This window comes from Emydura macquarii, unplaced genomic scaffold (genome assembly GCF_026122565.2).
Source record: "Emydura macquarii macquarii isolate MOO-44397 ecotype Brisbane River unplaced genomic scaffold, CSIRO-AGI_Emac_v2 contig_3390, whole genome shotgun sequence".
NCBI classification, from domain to species: Eukaryota; Metazoa; Chordata; order Testudines; family Chelidae; genus Emydura; species Emydura macquarii.
The window spans coordinates 3,510,377-3,527,935 of NW_027133527.1; the positions used below are offsets into that span (position 1 = coordinate 3,510,377).

General features: G+C 42.7%; 1 protein-coding gene across 1 annotated transcript in view; it reads right to left on the reverse strand.

Moving 5' to 3' along the window:
- The window catches only part of CACNA1H (calcium voltage-gated channel subunit alpha1 H), a 429,314-nt gene extending 418,046 nt beyond the window's left edge, over positions 1-11,268 (reverse strand). Inside the window, exons 1-2 of the mRNA XM_067534310.1 lie at positions 11,165-11,268; positions 10,149-10,453 (exon numbers count right to left, since the gene is read on the reverse strand). Of these exons, the coding sequence (XP_067390411.1) occupies positions 10,149-10,438 (290 nt within the window). The 5' untranslated portion in view covers positions 10,439-10,453; positions 11,165-11,268. The remainder of the gene's footprint in view (positions 1-10,148; positions 10,454-11,164) is intronic.
- Between the last annotated feature and the right edge of the window lie 6,291 nt (positions 11,269-17,559).

Consider the following 17,559-nt stretch of genomic DNA (forward strand, 5'->3'; position numbering starts at 1 on the left):
CAGCTTCTCAGAAGTTTCTAGGGGCTGAGGGCGGTGGAAGAGTTTTCCTACTCTTCATTTGTAACATTCATCAAACATCATTGCTCCTCAAACTCGTCATCCTTCTGGCGCATGACAGATGTTGCAAACAACCATGAAGCATAAAACTTGTGGTTTACTTTTCCTGCAGCAAAATTTGCCAGAATGTTAGACATTCAAGCAAACATTCTCGTTTGTACAGCAATGACAGAAAGAGTAGGCGAAACTTGCAAATGTAACTTGTATTCACCTGCCTTTTAAAAAAAAAATCTAATATCTTTTTTGAACTGCTTTCACCAGCACTGCTTCTGAGTGAAATTACTAGACACTCCTAACTTTGTGAAAGCGCACAATTTCCATCTGTCAATTGAAATGGGCAAAATTAGATCTTGAATCTGTGCATTTAGTCCATTGCCAAACCAGTCAGACTGGTACAGCGCTCAAAACAGATTTTATTAAGAAGGAGAAAGAGAGAAATTGTCTCTTACAGCTGCATCTTGTCAAATCTCTACCCAAGGGAGACCAGTTCCAGAGTGACCAGTATAAAATTTCATGCAACAGGAGGCTCTGAATAATTCTGGAAGACTGTACAGAGCTAATCAGCAAATAATTCACTTTAAATTTGTCTCTATGCAGACTGATGACTTCTAATTGCCTGTGCAGAAATACAGTATGTACCCTGATGATTTTAAGTTGTTCCAAGTTATCACAAAATTAACTGTTAAGGGAGGCAGATAGCTTCCCTTCCATCCCATGGAGCTAAATATTCACTTAAAAGTAAAGACAAATATGACCTCACTTAAAGTACAAGGCTGCTGCTACAACTGGATTAAGGACTGGATGTAATGCCAGATGCTACTTTAAGAATTAATGGCAAAATCTGGACCAATGTTCTTTTAAAACATCTGTGTCAATAGAGGTAACATATTTTTGCATGAGTTTTAATGTCAGTGGCAAAGGCTTTCAGTGTATGGTTTGGAGGCACCCAGGGTATGAATTCAGAGCTGGAATATGTCACAGCTTCACTTTAGTGGTGAAAAAAAGAGTAACTAAGCATTGAGCATCTATAGCTCCCATTGATTTCAATGGGGCTACTCCTGATTTGTGCCAGCATAAGTGAATGGAGATGCAAGAGTCACAATTATAATCCAGTAGAAAGCCAACAAGATTAGGCATTGGAGATAGGCTATTCTCCATGCCACTTGGCTTCTGGAGTAGTTTAAAGACAAGAGGACTGATTCAGAACTCACTCACTGAAAATCATAAACCATTATAACTCCAATTGCCACAGTGGAGTAATTCCAACCTGAGTGGTGAATCAGGCGTCCAGTTTAGATAGCACATGGCAGCTGAATTTAAGATCCTGCTTCTAATAATGTCTATCAGAATATTGCTAATTGACCTCAAGGGGCATAGCTTTTGAACTTCAGCCTTTGAATAGCGAGAGAGAGAGAGAGAGTAAAATAGCTGAATGAGACCTGTAACAAACTCTGTGTGGTTAGATGACTGTTAATGATTCCTTGCCTAAGTTCAGTGACTATAACTTTAAAACTAATCCTCATTTAAAAAATTCTATGTGACTCTCACCCACCCTGCCAAAAAAAAAATCTTTAAGAAAATTAAATTAAATTAAATTAACGTATGATGTTTGGGAAAAGATCTATACCCAACCTGGGACAGTACTGCATACAATCCATTTCTAAAATCAATATTTAGACTTTAACTTCTTAAGGTATAGCTACTATACGTAAAATACATGCATGAAGTAGACCCATGAGCACAGATCCATGGGTGGTGTAAATTTGTGTAGTCCCACCAATTATGTTGTGCCAATGTATACCATCTGAGGATCTGGCCCATGGATATAATGGAAAAAGCAAACATAACCATGTTTTACACATATGAGCCAGTTGTAAACAAACTTGACAGCATTAATTGGTTCCTACCAAGTCAAAGAGGCAGAAAAACCAAAGGTTATTCCAAAACTTTCAAAAGATCCTTTAGGATTAGTTTTCTACATGGGCTGACAAGCAGCCAGTTAAATGTTCGGTGGTTTAGTGATGTGAAATATTACAGATGCACTGAAAAAATAATAAGCACACGTACAGAGCAATTACAGCAAGAAGATTAGGAGTAACCTTGAAAAAGATCCTGGAGTAACAGTGAACTCTCTATAAATCGCCTTCTGATAGGTAATTTAGCAGAGAACAATTTCAAAAGCTAGTGAAAAAAACATGTAACAGATTAAATTTAATTTCTCTGATGAGATCGTATATATTGTGACTATTGTGTGTGGGGTGGTATTGTTTTAATTGTTGGGTGAATTGGTCTCTTTGGAAATAATAGTGCTGACCAGATTAAGGGAAACTGGGGAGATATGTAGACGTTTCCTACATTCATTTCCCAATGAATACCGATCAACAGTACCTCTTGCAATTTGGGTTTAGGTCTTTACTGACTACAGATGCATAACTGTGGTGAGCTCTGCAATGGCCTTGTACTGAAATTAAACATCCATTAAGCAAAGAGAAGAGACTATTGTTAAGGTCATAAAATCCATAATCATCTTCACTACAATGAAGTTCTACCAGGAATGAATTGAGACCCATATATTTAAAAGAAAAACTTTACTTGGGTTATTAACAATACCTCTTGTGTTTAATACCAAAATAATATTAAAGCTCTAATTTAATTTTCATTATGTATGCCCCTGGTTTACTTGGTGCACTTCACTCAACTTGAATAATGAAAACAGTCTTGTCAATTACACTTTTTTTTTTTTTAATAATAAATTTCCCTTTTTTATTCTTACACACCAGCACAACACGGATATCTGTGTTCACTACATTCATGGCCCAGCGTATTCCACAGTCACAGAATTTCACTCTTTGCTGCAAAGCCATGATCCAGAATTTCAGCTTTCATTTAAAAAAAAAAAAAAAAAGTTTCCAGCCCTTATGGTTACAAATATTATCTCAAAATATGAGCCGCTTTTAAACTGACACCCGTGAGAGTCTGCAAAAAGCCTAAAACAATGGATCTGAGAGGTGTGACTGAACAATGATTCCACAGCAGTCACACAAACACAGAGGTCAAATAACCTTTCTACTCCTGTTCGAGTTACCCCTGTTTATGCATCTGAGGGTTGCATTAGCTATTTTGGCCACAGAGTCATTCTGGGAGCTCATGTTCTGCTGATTATGCATCATGACTTTTTCAGGCTAGAGTCCCCCATCCTTTAAGTATGGCCTATACTGTTTGTTCCCAGGTGTATACATTTATATTTAGCCATATTAAAATGCACCTCTCGGATATTAAAAAAATTACTTATTGAATAGTTATATACAGCCCATCCTTTCTTGATGTAAGACCACTGAAAATAATTCATTTAAAAAGTGGAGATTCATCTGGCCAACAGGGTTAGGCGGCCCTTAAACACATTTGTTAAATGATGGTTTCTTCTAGTGCATATTAAATATTTTATTTGAATTACATGTCAATATTTACTTCAGGCAAATTCTGATTCAGGTGTTACGCAGGAAGGCGGCTTACAGCAGGAGTTTAGACTTAACAAGAACAGGCTAAAAGCGGAGTAAAGATTTCATGACACAGCCCATCAAGGCTGATACAACGGTCTCTAAAAAGCAAACATACAGACAGACACACACACACACACACACACCCTGAAGTTTGGGCTTAAACGCCTGTAAATTGACAAGTCTGTCTATTCATGCCTCAACTAAAATGTTACAATATAGGCTAAACAATTATGTCGTTAGAACACATGTATATGGTTGTGTATCACAGAGTCCATAGTAACCACTGTTCATAACAAGAGTGGGATGAGGAGCTAAGACCCACAAATTCATGGCACCTGTCAGAAAACACTGGTGAACGTGGCCTCGCTGCAAACTTCTTAAATCAAACCCAAACAATCGGATGCTGTTGTGAGGATGGCTGGGAGATGGAGGCCACGCCTTGAGCCTTTCATGAGTGAATGAGTTGAATCTCCTTGAATGAAACATGCTTTTCCCATCCAAAACTGATTCCATTCTTACTTCAATCACTTTCTTTTCTCAAAATAGACCAAACAAAGCATCTAGCCAAAGTGCCTGAAGCAATCTGTTCTGCATCCCTCCTGCAAGAAGCATTAGGAACTAGATGCTATGGGATGCTCTGAAGTAACAGGCAAAATAGCACCACAGTCATTGGCCCAGATCCCGTAGCGCCTATATGGAAAGCTCCTACAGGTGTTCTTATTTTAGGGCTTGAACCAAGTGTCGTGAGGGAAAGGACATTAAAGATAGTGGGGTGCTCAGATTTGAAGATAATGGGCCCATATAGTACCCTAGACAGAAAGACTGACCCAATGCCCACTGGAGTCCATTTGACTTCAATGGGCTTTAAGATCACACTGCTAGTCACTTGTGAGATGAAGTCAAGGGGGGTTTCCTCTGAATTAGGAAAGCAGAACTGGGCTTTTTATGGTAGCTATTCAGTTGTCAAAAGCTGTTCTTGTCTCACCAGACCCATATGAACCAGAAAGCTGAGGCAGTTTTCTGTCAGAATGCACAGATTTAATTACTACTGGGGATTATATGTTGAGTTACAGTATGTTCCTACAGCCAATGATAGAGCAAATATTCTGTTCAGTTGCATACACGGCAGCGACTGCCACAGAGTCAGCATTTCACATTCCAGCAAATTAAACTGCTGTCCGTCACATACTTGGCCCACGCTGACTGTAAATTAGCACCACAAACTGGTCCAGCTATTACACGTTCATCAGCCAACAGCAGCCATAATCTTAGAAACAGTCAAAATCCACACTCAGATACGGAGTGCAGAGATACCCACAGATTGACAAAAGGTGACAACACATCTTTTACTGAAATGTTACCAACGGTAAAATCTACATTAAAAAAATGAACTCAGATTATTTCTATAGAACCGTTAATTGTTGTAAATAAGAACCAGGAAAAAAAAACCCTACAAAAAGTCAAAAGCTAACCCTATGCTATACCAGATGACATGCTACCATACACAAAGGTCCTACCCACAGACCTCTATAAATAAACCTGTGTAGGAGATCCAGTGCTGAGAGAAATAAGTAAGTTTGCTTCCAATTATATTTTTTTTAAAAGCAAAACTAAGTAAATCAATAATGACAGAGGGGACAAACCCTTTAGACATGATAGTGAAAGATTAAATTTAAACCAGTGCTCACACTCACAATAGCTCCTTTCATGCTGTTTATTGGTTTTGTGCTATCATATATAAGGAATTTATTGTTGAAATAGAATTTGAAAGGTAACATTGAAGGTTTCTGGTTTTTTTTAAAAGGACTCTATTCCTATATTCAAAAGATAACTTGCTAAACTATAGGAAAAGAATGATGCTATTTAGCAACAGCCTGAAAAAGCAACCATATAGGAACACACTGTGAATCAAACATAAATCTAGTTGGGATGGGTTTTTTTCCCCCTCTTTTGGTGAAACTTTAATGCAGTTTGACTAAGTCTTGTATATAGCAATAACATTGTTCATTTGCAGACCTTTTGCATTCCATGAGGCTTCAAAGCATGTATTAACAGAGAAACATACAACCTTTTGGGAGAATCTATGCAGGGTCTTCCTTACTCCTGTTTTCTTGCAGAATCTACAACCACCACTTAAAAACAAACAAAACAAAGAACACCCTCCCAAATGTGGCATCTATTAACTGCCCACTACACATTACCCCAGTTTTTATACAATTCACAGACATTTCCAGGAGGCACATGCCTCCTGCCAGACATGTTCAGAATGTCTGACCTTCGACCCCTGCAGTAACTGATCCTATGCACACCTGTCTGACATAGAAAACCACGCAAAATCTTTTTTTAGCTATTGGTAAGCCCTGTGGTAACCCCTTCTGCTTAAACCACAGAAGCAGGTCATGTTTTTGGACCATATACTTAGGACTTACACCTGCTGTAGGTCATAGATCCAGGCTATCCACAAATATTCCGAGCTGTTGGGCTGGTTTCATGGCTAAATTGAGCTAGAGTGACAAAGGTTTCACTAAGTCAGAAGTCTGCCCACACTTTGGGCTCATTAAATCTTCCTGATCTGCAGAAGCATTTGGTGTTATCAGTACAGATCCAAATAAATACATGGAACACACTGTTTATGTGGTGCTTGACTGAGCACTCGCTGGACATTAGTGGAAGGATTCCCACTGATTAGTGGGCGCTGTACTGGATCCTCTGAGAGGAAGCCTAGCCTGCACTGCAAGAAAGGAAGGGTCTGCTCTGTAATAGAAGAAGGGGATTCATTTGCAGAGGAAATGAACATTAAAACATAATAAGATGCCTTCATTTAAAAAGAACTCATTTGCGGGTTGCTGGACGAGTATAGTTCCCTCCCAGCCCAGTGGCATGTTGGTGAAATTCCTTCGCTGAGCTGTGCGGGGAGCCACACACAGGTCTCCAACACGCCAGCTTGGACAAAGAATTCTTAGCAGAATATATTCAGCAAATAGGGTGACCAGACAGCAAGCGTGAAAAATTGGGACAGGAGGTGGGGGGGTAATAGGCATCTTTATAAAGCAAAGCTCCAAATAGTGGGACTTTCCCTATAAAATCAGGACATCTGGTCACCCTATCAGCAAATGATAATGCAATTACAGAAAAAATCAGAGGATAAAATAAATGCACCTTCCCAAGCTGCATTGCTTGCCTGGATAGACACATAAATTCCCTGGGTCATTACATATTTAGAGTCAATGAACAGATAATTTGGTGAGGAAAGTGCTTCCCTGGTTTTTTTCCCCTACAAATAAATCACTGTCTCAGACAAACTGAACAAAGAACTAGTTTTGCTTCAAGGAAAAGCGTAACCTAATTATGAAACATACTCCTTTGCTTAAGGGGATACTGCATCCTAGGTGACATGGCACTTCAGCCAAGCTATTCCCACTGGACCTTTAAAAGAACGTAAAGAGACTTCTCTTCTTCTCATAATAAAGGGAACCTTGAATGCAAAGCAGCTCATTATTGTGGTTTATGGAGTCACACTTCGGTAGGCATGGAGAGTCACACAAATTGCATACCTGGTTAGACACCACTTCTGTGAATCTGACATTTCTTTCGAGGTAAGTTTTTCCAAAACAGGTGCTTACTGAGTGCTGGGCCCTTGTTCCATCTACCCATGCACTCCCCTCAGCCATCTGTCTGTCTGTCTAGCTGCTTTTTAAGTTTCACAGAAATGCTTTGGCAGCATTCCTTCCAAAGCTGCTTGACCTTCAACTGAATGTGATTTGAAATGCATACAATCCTTAGAGATCAGTACAGTAATTTGGATGGAGCATTGTTTCAGGGGCATGTTTCATTTACCAACTTCTACAGTGCTTGACAAAGCCCAGCCAAATATCTGCAGTGACACGGTCATCAATAAATGTTATTCCTCCCTCTATCTTTAAGAAAGTTAGAGTCAGGATTTAAAGATTACTTTCATTACATAGAATGAAACTGCCAGCAACTGGAAACAGTGAAAGCTAGAGAAATTCCAGTACAGATTTAAAACTTGTTACCATTTTACATGTTGTAAACACTGTTCTGTTAAAATAAAGTTTCCCCCTCACCAATTCAACTGGTAATACACTATAGCATAAACCTTACATTGTTTTTATTAGACTTTGCCTCATTACTAGTCAAACATCATAACTATCCATCTAAGTCTACTATTTATGTCATACAGATAATTTGGTAAGGGAATTTTGTTTCCTATAAATACAATTGAAAGATTAGAGAAAAGTTGAGGAAAAAAATCAGGCTCTATTGATGAATAAAGAACAGTAATGCTATACAATGGCTTGAATGCGATTACTGTTCCAAAGAAGACACTACGACATAAGACTCACTCATATAAGGAAGATGTAGGTTTCTTTTTTCAGAGCTGCAGGTTAATTTGTCAATGCTGTTTATTGGATTTTGGGATTATCATTCTGATATGTAATATAAAAGGACAAAGATATTCCTTGAATCTGAAGAGAGGGTTTACCCCCCCGCCCCCCTTCACTCCATAAAATTGAAACATGATAACTTCGGAGGGGAGATGGGGGGGGGGGGGAATATTTCAACTCACTGTACAACTTAGATATAAAAAGAAAAAAGGCCACCCTTGAACATGGGTTTTATTACATTTCTTGGTGTGGAATCATCATATATATTTAACATTTATGCAGCTAAAATCATCAATGAAAAAGCCATTACTTTGTTTTATTTTCACTTTTCTATTTTAATAGCTATACGGCCCCATTCTGCTGTCACCTCCGTTCAAAGCAGCAGTATCCTTATTTAAGATAACAGTTGGTGTAAAGCTAGTGTAAGTGAGAGGAGAATCAGGGCTATAAAGTTTGTGGGTTTTCGCTCCAAGCATTTCTCTTAATAACCGATGATAGCAGCTTTCTGAAAAGGAATGTGTAATTCCTTCAAACGACGGCATATGAGATGGTTTGTTACTGAGGAAAAAAGTGATCTCAGTTGCATACTGGTTTCATTGGTTAACTAAAGCTAAATCAATAATAACCATATTAATAAATAATGCTTATAATAGCAACGGCAGGATACAGGCAGCAACCTACTGGCAGGTATCAAGAATATGTAAGCATTAATTATCTGCACAATGTCAGCGCTACCTACATGACACGTTTACATGTGCAGCAAAGCTAAAAGCTCAATTCCTGAAGATGATCAAGACAGACTGACAACTCTGCTTTCATACAAGCCTTCTCTTGCATTGCCACTGAAATTCAATTTTCTAGTTGTCACAACTAAGAACACGTTGCTTTTTTAAAAAAATTGAGTGTGTGTGTGTGTGTGTGTGGGGGGGGGGGGGGGGGGGGGGGGGGATGAACTTGGAGTGGTGCATCTGGGGAAGAGGAGGGGGTTATTTGCCCTTTCCCCATTCCCAGTTGTGAATAAAATAATACAGAATAAAAAGAATAAAATAAAGAATAAAAATCAAAAGGAAGCTTTCAGAACGCAGAGTGAAAAAGCATGCGTGAACCAAGCTTCTCAAAACCAATTTAAATATGTTTCATTTTCTAGTATGAAGTAACACACATGCACTCTCAGATCTCTTATATAAACAGTTAAAGGGTTACTTCTGGTCTCAAATTCCCCACAGCTTTTAACACAAATAAAGGGATGTCTTTAAACTTTGCTCTTTTCTGCCCCTCCAGGACAAATAAGTAAAGTTTAAGGAATTCTGATCGTATTGGGGTTCTTTTGCAGGCCCCAAAATGAATTAGCTTTCACTCATTTCCTCCCATCAGGCTTGTTTTCTATTTGCATCCAAGAAAAGGCTTAAAGTGCACAAAGCCATGGGTGTTTTCTTGGACGGTTTTTCTTCTTGAATTTTACTGGGGCTTTATTTATTTATTTATTTTTAGCTTAAAGTGTATTTTAATGCTTCCTACACAGTAGCAGGACTGGGACAACCTTAATTTAATGCCAGACCTATTAAACGGGACACGTGTGCTGATTTTGCTTGAGGCCTTTGGGTTCTATGGCAGTACAACAAATAATCAGAACAAAAGAAGAGAAGCGAAAATCCCAGGTCTGATATGAGCCACTGCTGCTGCTTCTTTCCCTGCAGGGTAGCAGAGAGCACTCAACGTAGCACAAGGTGAAAGAAGCTCACTTCGCTCAGAAAGGCACACCTCTAACAACACGGCATTCAATCCTAGGCCAAAGAGGCTAGAACCTGCTCCTCAAACCAATTCCTGCTAGATCAACCAGGATCCCTGCAGGTCTCTTCCTCAAGGATCCACAAACCAAGTGACTTCCAACTTGCCCTAAAGTTAGATTCCCTTTAAAGGCTGCAGCCTGCCATGCTTCTCTGTCTGCTGTAATCATCCCTGACTGCACGGAGTTAGCTGAGTTACTCCAAGAGAGGAACCTGATGCATTCAGAAAAACAAACCAAACCAAGCGGGGTTCTCCCAGCACTGCCAGAAACCCCAACGCCAGGTGCTGGACACAGATGGCCCTCGAGGGTGAGGGGCAGAGGGAAACCCCCAGCAACACCATGCAGCCAGGACACCCCAAGCCCCAGGCTTGGCAGGTTACAGACCAGGAAGGATATGGGTTACAGACCAGTTTGAGGCACCAGCTGCGTGGCCGGGTGGTTTGCTTGAGGCAGAAGAACACGGTGGGCGCCAGGGCCGGGTAAGGGACCAGTTCCTCCTCCTCCTGGGCTGGATCCCGGGCAGAGGAGCCTCCAGAGCCCAGGCTACCCTGGATCGACTTGCAGGCGCTGAGTACATCCTCGTCCTCCCCTGGCTGGGCTGCCTGGCTGGGGAGGGAGGCTATGGGCACCCGGACTTCATCGCTCGCCAGCGGCTGGAAGGGCTCTCTCCTCTCGCCATCAGTCATGATAGCAGCCGGGACCTGCAGGACAAGGAGCAGGAGACAAGGTCACTCGGGCATCGTGTCCCCCCTGGGGACTGCAGGGCAAGGGTGGGGTGCCCTATCTACCTGGATGAGAGAAGCCATGGGGAGGGGAAGGTCCAAGCAGTGGTAAATCCAAGTGAGTGAAAGTAGAGAGGGGGAGAAAAGATAGAAGGAGAAGCAGGAAAAGAGGCGAGAGAGAGAGAGAAGGGAGAAGCTAGAAGGAGGAGGAGGAGGAAAAGAAGAGAAAGGGGGAGAGAGAGAAGGGAGAAGCTGGAAGGGGACAGAAGGGAGACAGAGGCGATCAGGGCTGGCCTGGGTTTTATCCTCCCCGCTGAGCTCCCACCTGCACCCCGCTGTTGGAAAAAGAGGGAAATGGGGTCCCCCGACTGAACTCGCCCCTGGCGGGGGCTAAAGACACCGCCCCCCCCCTCCAGCTGTAACCGGGCTGGGGGTGACAGTGACTAATCCCGGCCATGGACCTGCCTCTCCCAGCCCCACCCCAGCCAACTTTGTCAGGGTCCTGGGCGGAGGCCTGAGCCCCCTTCCAAAAAAAACCCAACCAGACAGACACAAGGCAGGGGACTCAACCCCCTGCCAGCACCCGCCCGCGCTGCCCGGGCTGGAGGGGGGCCGCTCCCAGCGGGGATGGTTAACGGGGGCGGCAGGTGCCTTTCTTGGGGGGCGGGGGGGGGGGGAGCTGCTGCTTACCTGAGTTTCGCGGATGCTTGGCTTCCCCCCAGCATAGCCGGGACTTCGCGTTCACATGAGCCCAGGCAGGAATCCACTTTCCCGGACTCCGGCTGCAAGGAGCTGGGGGGGGGGGGGGAGGTGGGTTTGGCCGGGGGGAGCCGAGCCGGACTGGCCCCTTTGTAAATCCAGCCGCGGAGCGGGGTTGACGCCGGACTGGGTGGAGGTTTTGGGGGGGGGGGGGGTGCAGGGAATCTCCCCACTCCCGGCCCGAGTAAGAAATCCCCGGGCACGGAGGAAGCCGCCGCCGCCACCAGCCCCGCCGCGCCGCTTCTTGGCGAAGCTTCGCCTCGCCCGTGCGAACAGGAAACTTCGGATTTGCCGGCGAGGGAGGCAGCCGCGAGGGGAGGAGAAAAGCGGAGGGGCGGGGAGGGGAGGCGGAGGCGGAGGCAGCCCCCGGACCCTGCGTGTCTCCGGCGCGTTCCGCTCCGAGCACCGGGGGATGTGCGGGGAAGGGACCCGGCGCGCCCGGCTGCCTGGGGGAGCTGCAGGTGCGGCTCACCGCCGGCCTTTGTTCCCCCTCGCGGTCACACGTGGAGCCGCCGGGACGCGAAGTGCGCCGCGGCTGCCGGCGTCGGAGCTGGTGTCAAAGGGCTTAAACCAGATCCTGCCTCGGCGGCGAGCCACCAGCCGGACTTCGGAGAGGGCCCCCCCGCAGGCTTCTCCCTCCGGAGTTGGGCCAGCGTTTCTCCCCTCCCCGTGTAAATGGGTTGACTTCGAATCCGTTCCGAATCCGCCCCCCGGCGGTGCCCGGCAGAGGGGAATCAGGCCGCGTCACTGGAAGGAGAAGCACATTTCGGGAGAGGGGAGCGTCGATAGTGATATTAACTCTATCCAATTATCCTTTAGTTATGATATCCCTGACTGATATTCGTATTGGAGAACTACGGCCAGGCCGGTGCCTGTGGAGGGCTGGGGGGGTTGACTTTTCCTGGCATGCTGCCCTTGCTGTCTTCACAACACTGCCTCCTCTCCCGTAAGGAGGTCATTCGGGCACCTCCTGCTTTTAATAAGCGTCTGTCTGTTTCCGTAAAGATGGTTCCGGATTCATTTAATAGCCTGGAGAGGGTGATGCTTATAACAAGGGGAGATTTTTATTATTATTATTATTTTTAAATCCTGCAATGTGAAGAGACAGAAGAAGTGCCCAGCCCTTTGTTTTACAGCTCTCACGCCAAGGTGGGAATTAATTCACTCCATGTTTTAAAAAAAATAAATATATAAAGCGAGGTTGGAGGAGTAGGCATTTTAATAAATTGCAATGCTTTTAGCTAAGTAGCTAATCTCCTCCAAGGGCTTAACTTTGAGGGATCACAACGAACAGATACCCAAAGTTGTTAGAAGCACTGTCCCTTACCCACTCTGTCTAAGAAGTTTTTATTCTTTGGAGTTATTTCAAATTGCGTGAACAATATGTGGCTGTAAGGTGGGGGGAAGGGAATAGCAGAAATAAAAAGCTCTTAGCCTGATGCATTCCCCTCAACTGGAATCTTTTAAAGGATGAGTTCATTATATACCACCACATTCAATTTGCAAATGCAGTTCCCTGTGCTATTCTTCATGATTAACAACTGGGAATTGATTGAAAAGGGAGGACGTGAAGGCTTCAAATTAGAAAGAGCCAACCCTAACGGAGCTAGCTAGAGCTGGTTTTATACACAGATGCCCACTTTTCAAGGGCTGTTTGATTAGATGTTTGCAGGTTGCGATGGACCGTATTAGGTGACTTTATTATTGAGCAGACAATGCTCTGACATAAAGGGAAACAAACAGAAACAGACTGCACTTGGAGTTTCCCCACGTTTTTACAAACTGACTAGGGCAAACAATAAACTACCACCTGGAAAGGGAAGAGTTGTATTTGACTGGGATGATGCTAGTCTAAGCACATTGTTTTCCTGTTGTAAATCGCCCTCTGCTTTGGGTGAGAAAATGGCCTCCCCTGGAGCTTTACTAAAGAGGAAATATGGAGAAATGAAGCCCAATCTAGAAGAGCTGAGTAGCTCAAGCCGTTCGTGTGGGTCTCCCAAAAGAAAAACCGTTCCATTTCATGGACTTTCTATTTAAGTGCATCTTCCATGAAAGCATGAGGGCCAGCCACCTTCAAAGGTATTCCCTGTCCTTTGGCAGGTAGAGACTATCACATATATCACTATCACAATCCTTTAGAAAACATTTCCATAGCCCGACAGAGCATGTTGAGTTTGACATTTTGAAGGTTTTAACCTGTTGCCGTATTGAGGGACTAATAAAACTCTATACAGCAATGGCAAGGGCTATGCACTATTATGTGTACCTGGAGGATTTGAATAAGCCTTGGAAATAATGGGCCCAATCCTGATCCCAAGGGGATTTTTGCCTTTCACTTAAAAAAGGGAGTTGGATTAGTTCCAAAGTCAGTAGCTGATAAAGAGATTTTTTTGTGTTGGTGGCAAAACTGTTTGCTTCCCCCAGTTAAATCCACACACAGTGGTGAGGAAGAGTAGGCCAAATTCTCCCCTCATTTAATCCAGATTTACCCCCATTGTAACTAATGACTGTGATCAAATCACTCCAGATTTACAGCAGTGCAACTGAGAGCAGAAGTTGGCTTCTGGTGTCTCATTAATGAACCATCAGGCTTGTGGAGCTTGATGCTGAGTTTAGGATACACACGTATAAAACGGACAAGCACTTGGCTTGTGATATCATGGCCGAATTCAATGAGATGTGTAATGCTCTTAGCTGGCCTTAATAAACAGTCATACGCTGGCGTTCAGGCGGGTGAATTTCAGTCTGCATGCAGTGCAGAGCGAGGATGTGAAACATAGATAGTACCATCACCAGTGCACATAAGCATCCATGCAGAAGCAGTTCTGAGAGGGGGTTTGGGCGGATTCTGTCCTTGCTGGCGTTTGAGATGCATGAATATCAAGAAGACAGTGGCACTGGGCTCCACCATGTGGAAAATAAACCATCTCAGGGGAACAAAGCAGTCAGCACTTGATACAGTTGTCAGCAAAAATGTAGGGCTAGAAGCTCAGCTGGTGGAAATTGGCATAGCCGATTCACAACAGCAAAGGATCCAGCCCTCTCTACCTATAATTACAGGCAACATATTAATTGAAGTCATTTAACCTTGCCTCTTGAAACAGACTGTAGTTATTTGGAATCAAATAGTTTGCTTAGTAGTATTTTTCCCATTTTAAAACATAAAGTTATGGTAGAACTTTATAAAGAATTGTCAATTGTCTCTGAGATTTTCCTTAAGGGAAAAAAAAACATGTTTAACTCTCTTGCTTTGACCTTGTCCAGCACCTTTCATCCAAGGCTATTAAACATCATCTGAGCTTCACAACAACCTGCAGATTTTTAAGTGAGAAGACGTATATCCAGACTGGTAAACTAAGGCTGAGTTCTGCTCTGTTACAATCATTTAAATCAGGACTAACACCATGACCAGATAAGAATCAAGCTGACTTCCCCAAGGTCGCAAAGAAAGCTGAGAATTGGACCCAACCATTCTGACCCCCAGTTCCCAGCTCTTACCACTATACCACATGTCCTCTGCTACTACAGCAATTACAAAAGTGTTTTCTTAAGTCTACAAAACGTGCTTGGTGCCAATAGATTGGTTCTGTCCGGTGAAATCAAGACAGCAAATAAACCAATGTAGTGAAGTTTATGCCTTATTCTTTGAATGCACATGATTTCACAGTCCGTTTTCATAGAGTTGCAAGGGTCACTTCAAAAAAGCTGAAGAAAAACAATTCTGTACTTGACTTCAGGGGTTTGACACTGCAATTTTTCTGAAGTCAAAATGAGATCATTTGGTCATTCCCATAGTCAGAAAGAGTTCTATATTTTATACGTATTAAGCTGGCATTACAGATATGAAGTCAACTAGAAGGTCCTGAGTGCTTTATGTAATATTATTTTTACTGGATCTAATTCTAGCTAACTCAAATCTGGGTTTTTCTGATTACAGAAAAGCCTTCAAACAAGGGACAATCTAGCTAATAGTACTTGCATAAATCATTCTCAAAATAATGAGTATCTGTGGAATGAATTCATTTAGCTAAATAGATGGAGGACCACTTAAAAGTTATTTGGAAAGATTAACAAAAGAGAATGAAAATGAAAAACAGAATACATTGATGAGAGAAGGGAAAACAATGAATTTGTAATACATTCAAAATGTTGAGCAGAATATTTTTTTTAAAAGGAAAGATTGGCAACATGAGAATTTGGCTACTCTGGTGCTAAAATGTATTTTTAATTAAACTACACAAGATGTTAAAATGCGTTTAAAAATAGATAGATAAAAAGGTCCCCTGAAGTTAGATTTTTACTTCTCTGGCATTCATTTTTCAGATTCAACAATAATCTGTCATTTTTTTCTGTAAGAAAAAACAGCTATGTCCTCCGGGATATTTCTTCTATTTCATTAAATGTATAGGCTGTACCTTCAAGAACAACTTGTCTTTCACTTCAATAAGGTAAACTGCATATATCCACTGGAATAACAGGGCAAATTCTGTTCTCACTGATACCCTGCTCCTCTTCCCAATGAAGTCAATGTCCAACCACCTATTGACTTTAATAGGAGCAGGACTTTCCTACAGATTTAGGTTCTGAACTGTAAGATGCTGAGCATGTCCTATGAGGTGTTGAGTGATCTTGAATCCTAGAGGAGTGCATTTCAGTGCTGCTGTACACTATTAATAATAATATTTAGCTCTTATACAGAACTTTTCCTGAGTAGATCTCAAAGCATTTTATAAAAGAGGTAAGCATCATTATCCCCATCTTACAGATAGGGAAACTGAGGCACGGAGCAGGGATGTGACTTGCCCAAGGTCACTGAGAAAGCCAGAGGCACAGCCAGGAATAGGACCAAGATCTCCTGAGTCCCAGTCCCATGCTCTATCCACTGGACAACATCACCTTTCCAACAGCTGCCAAACAGTTGGGTGGATTTCAGTAGTCAGAGAAGCGATTCTTGCAAGGTCCCAAGTTCCCTTTGCTTCCTAAATCCAGATGAATTCTCCTTTGAACACAGTAGAGTTACAATCTTCCATACATATAAAATCTTTCCCCTGGAGGATCTCAGACTACTTTACAAACTGAGGCTAAAACTCTTCTCTCCACTCTACAGTGTAGATTTCTTATCTAGACAGCAGGTTTTTATTGCAGACCCCTTCATTCCATGGGAAAGATTCTCAGCTGGTGTAAATTGTGATCGCTCTGTTGATTTAAGAGGGGTAGGCCAATTTACACCTCTTGAGCATCTTCTCCCACATGCAGAACGTCCTTCAACGTGAGTGACAGCTTTGCAGCCAGATTAAGTTATGCGCTCCAGTCGGCATTATGGTAAATAGACCTACAGGCTTGCTCATAGAGTTTTGCTCCATAGATATGTACAAGTATCACTGCATGGACTACTGCAAATGTTCCCTGTTCTGGAGAGGAATAACACACAGCAACGTCAAAATGCGCCGCACTAACATAGCCCCCCCCATTCTGCACTTTCACCTCTATGAGGTTTAGATTTTCTGACAGTTGTGCCCTGGTTGTTCACTAGTTAATATTGTAGCCACTTGCAAATGGTCTGAACGGATTTATCCCTCTTTGTAGCATTAACACTCAAGAATGAGCAGTAAGTCAAAACCCACGTAACAGTGGTTAGCAAGAAACCCTTCCCATTGCTGTGAAAATCAGCCAGAAGAAACCCTCCTCTCATATAGGCTGAATGGTTAGCAGCTTAATCGGCTTCTCCATGGCGGAGAGACCCTGATCTCTAGCTTCTTCACTGCCTCTGTGAAGGATTTCTAAATAGTTTATTTAAAAAACTTTGCTTCCGTAGGTATGGAAATACTGTTCTTAGCACAGGTCACTAGACTGCTCCCTCCAGTGCTCTTTGAATGTGGTCCTGCTTGTGTATTCCCAGCATTTGGAAGTAAGAGGATTTCTTAGGCTACTGTTTTCACCAGTTTGCCAGCCCTATTGTCTTGGAAGACTAGATGATTTTTGGGCACATCTAACAGAGCCTTGTCCCATTGACTTCAGTGGATGTTGCATCAAGCCTGCAACACCAGCATGTCTGGGTGTGGAAGAAAGAGGTTTTTCCATACACTAATAGCCCAAGAATAACTGCGAGAGTCCCGTAGCGCTTTAAAGACTAACACATTTAATTTCTGCAGGCATAAGCTTTCATGGGCTGTAACCCACTTCGTCAGATGCAAGAAATAGAAATCAGATAGGAGGTATATATATACATATCCAAGGGTAAGGAACAACAATGGGGAAGGTAGATATAAGCAAAGTCCATTCGGTTAGAGTAGTTGATGCCTATTCACAACCATTGATTAGGCGGT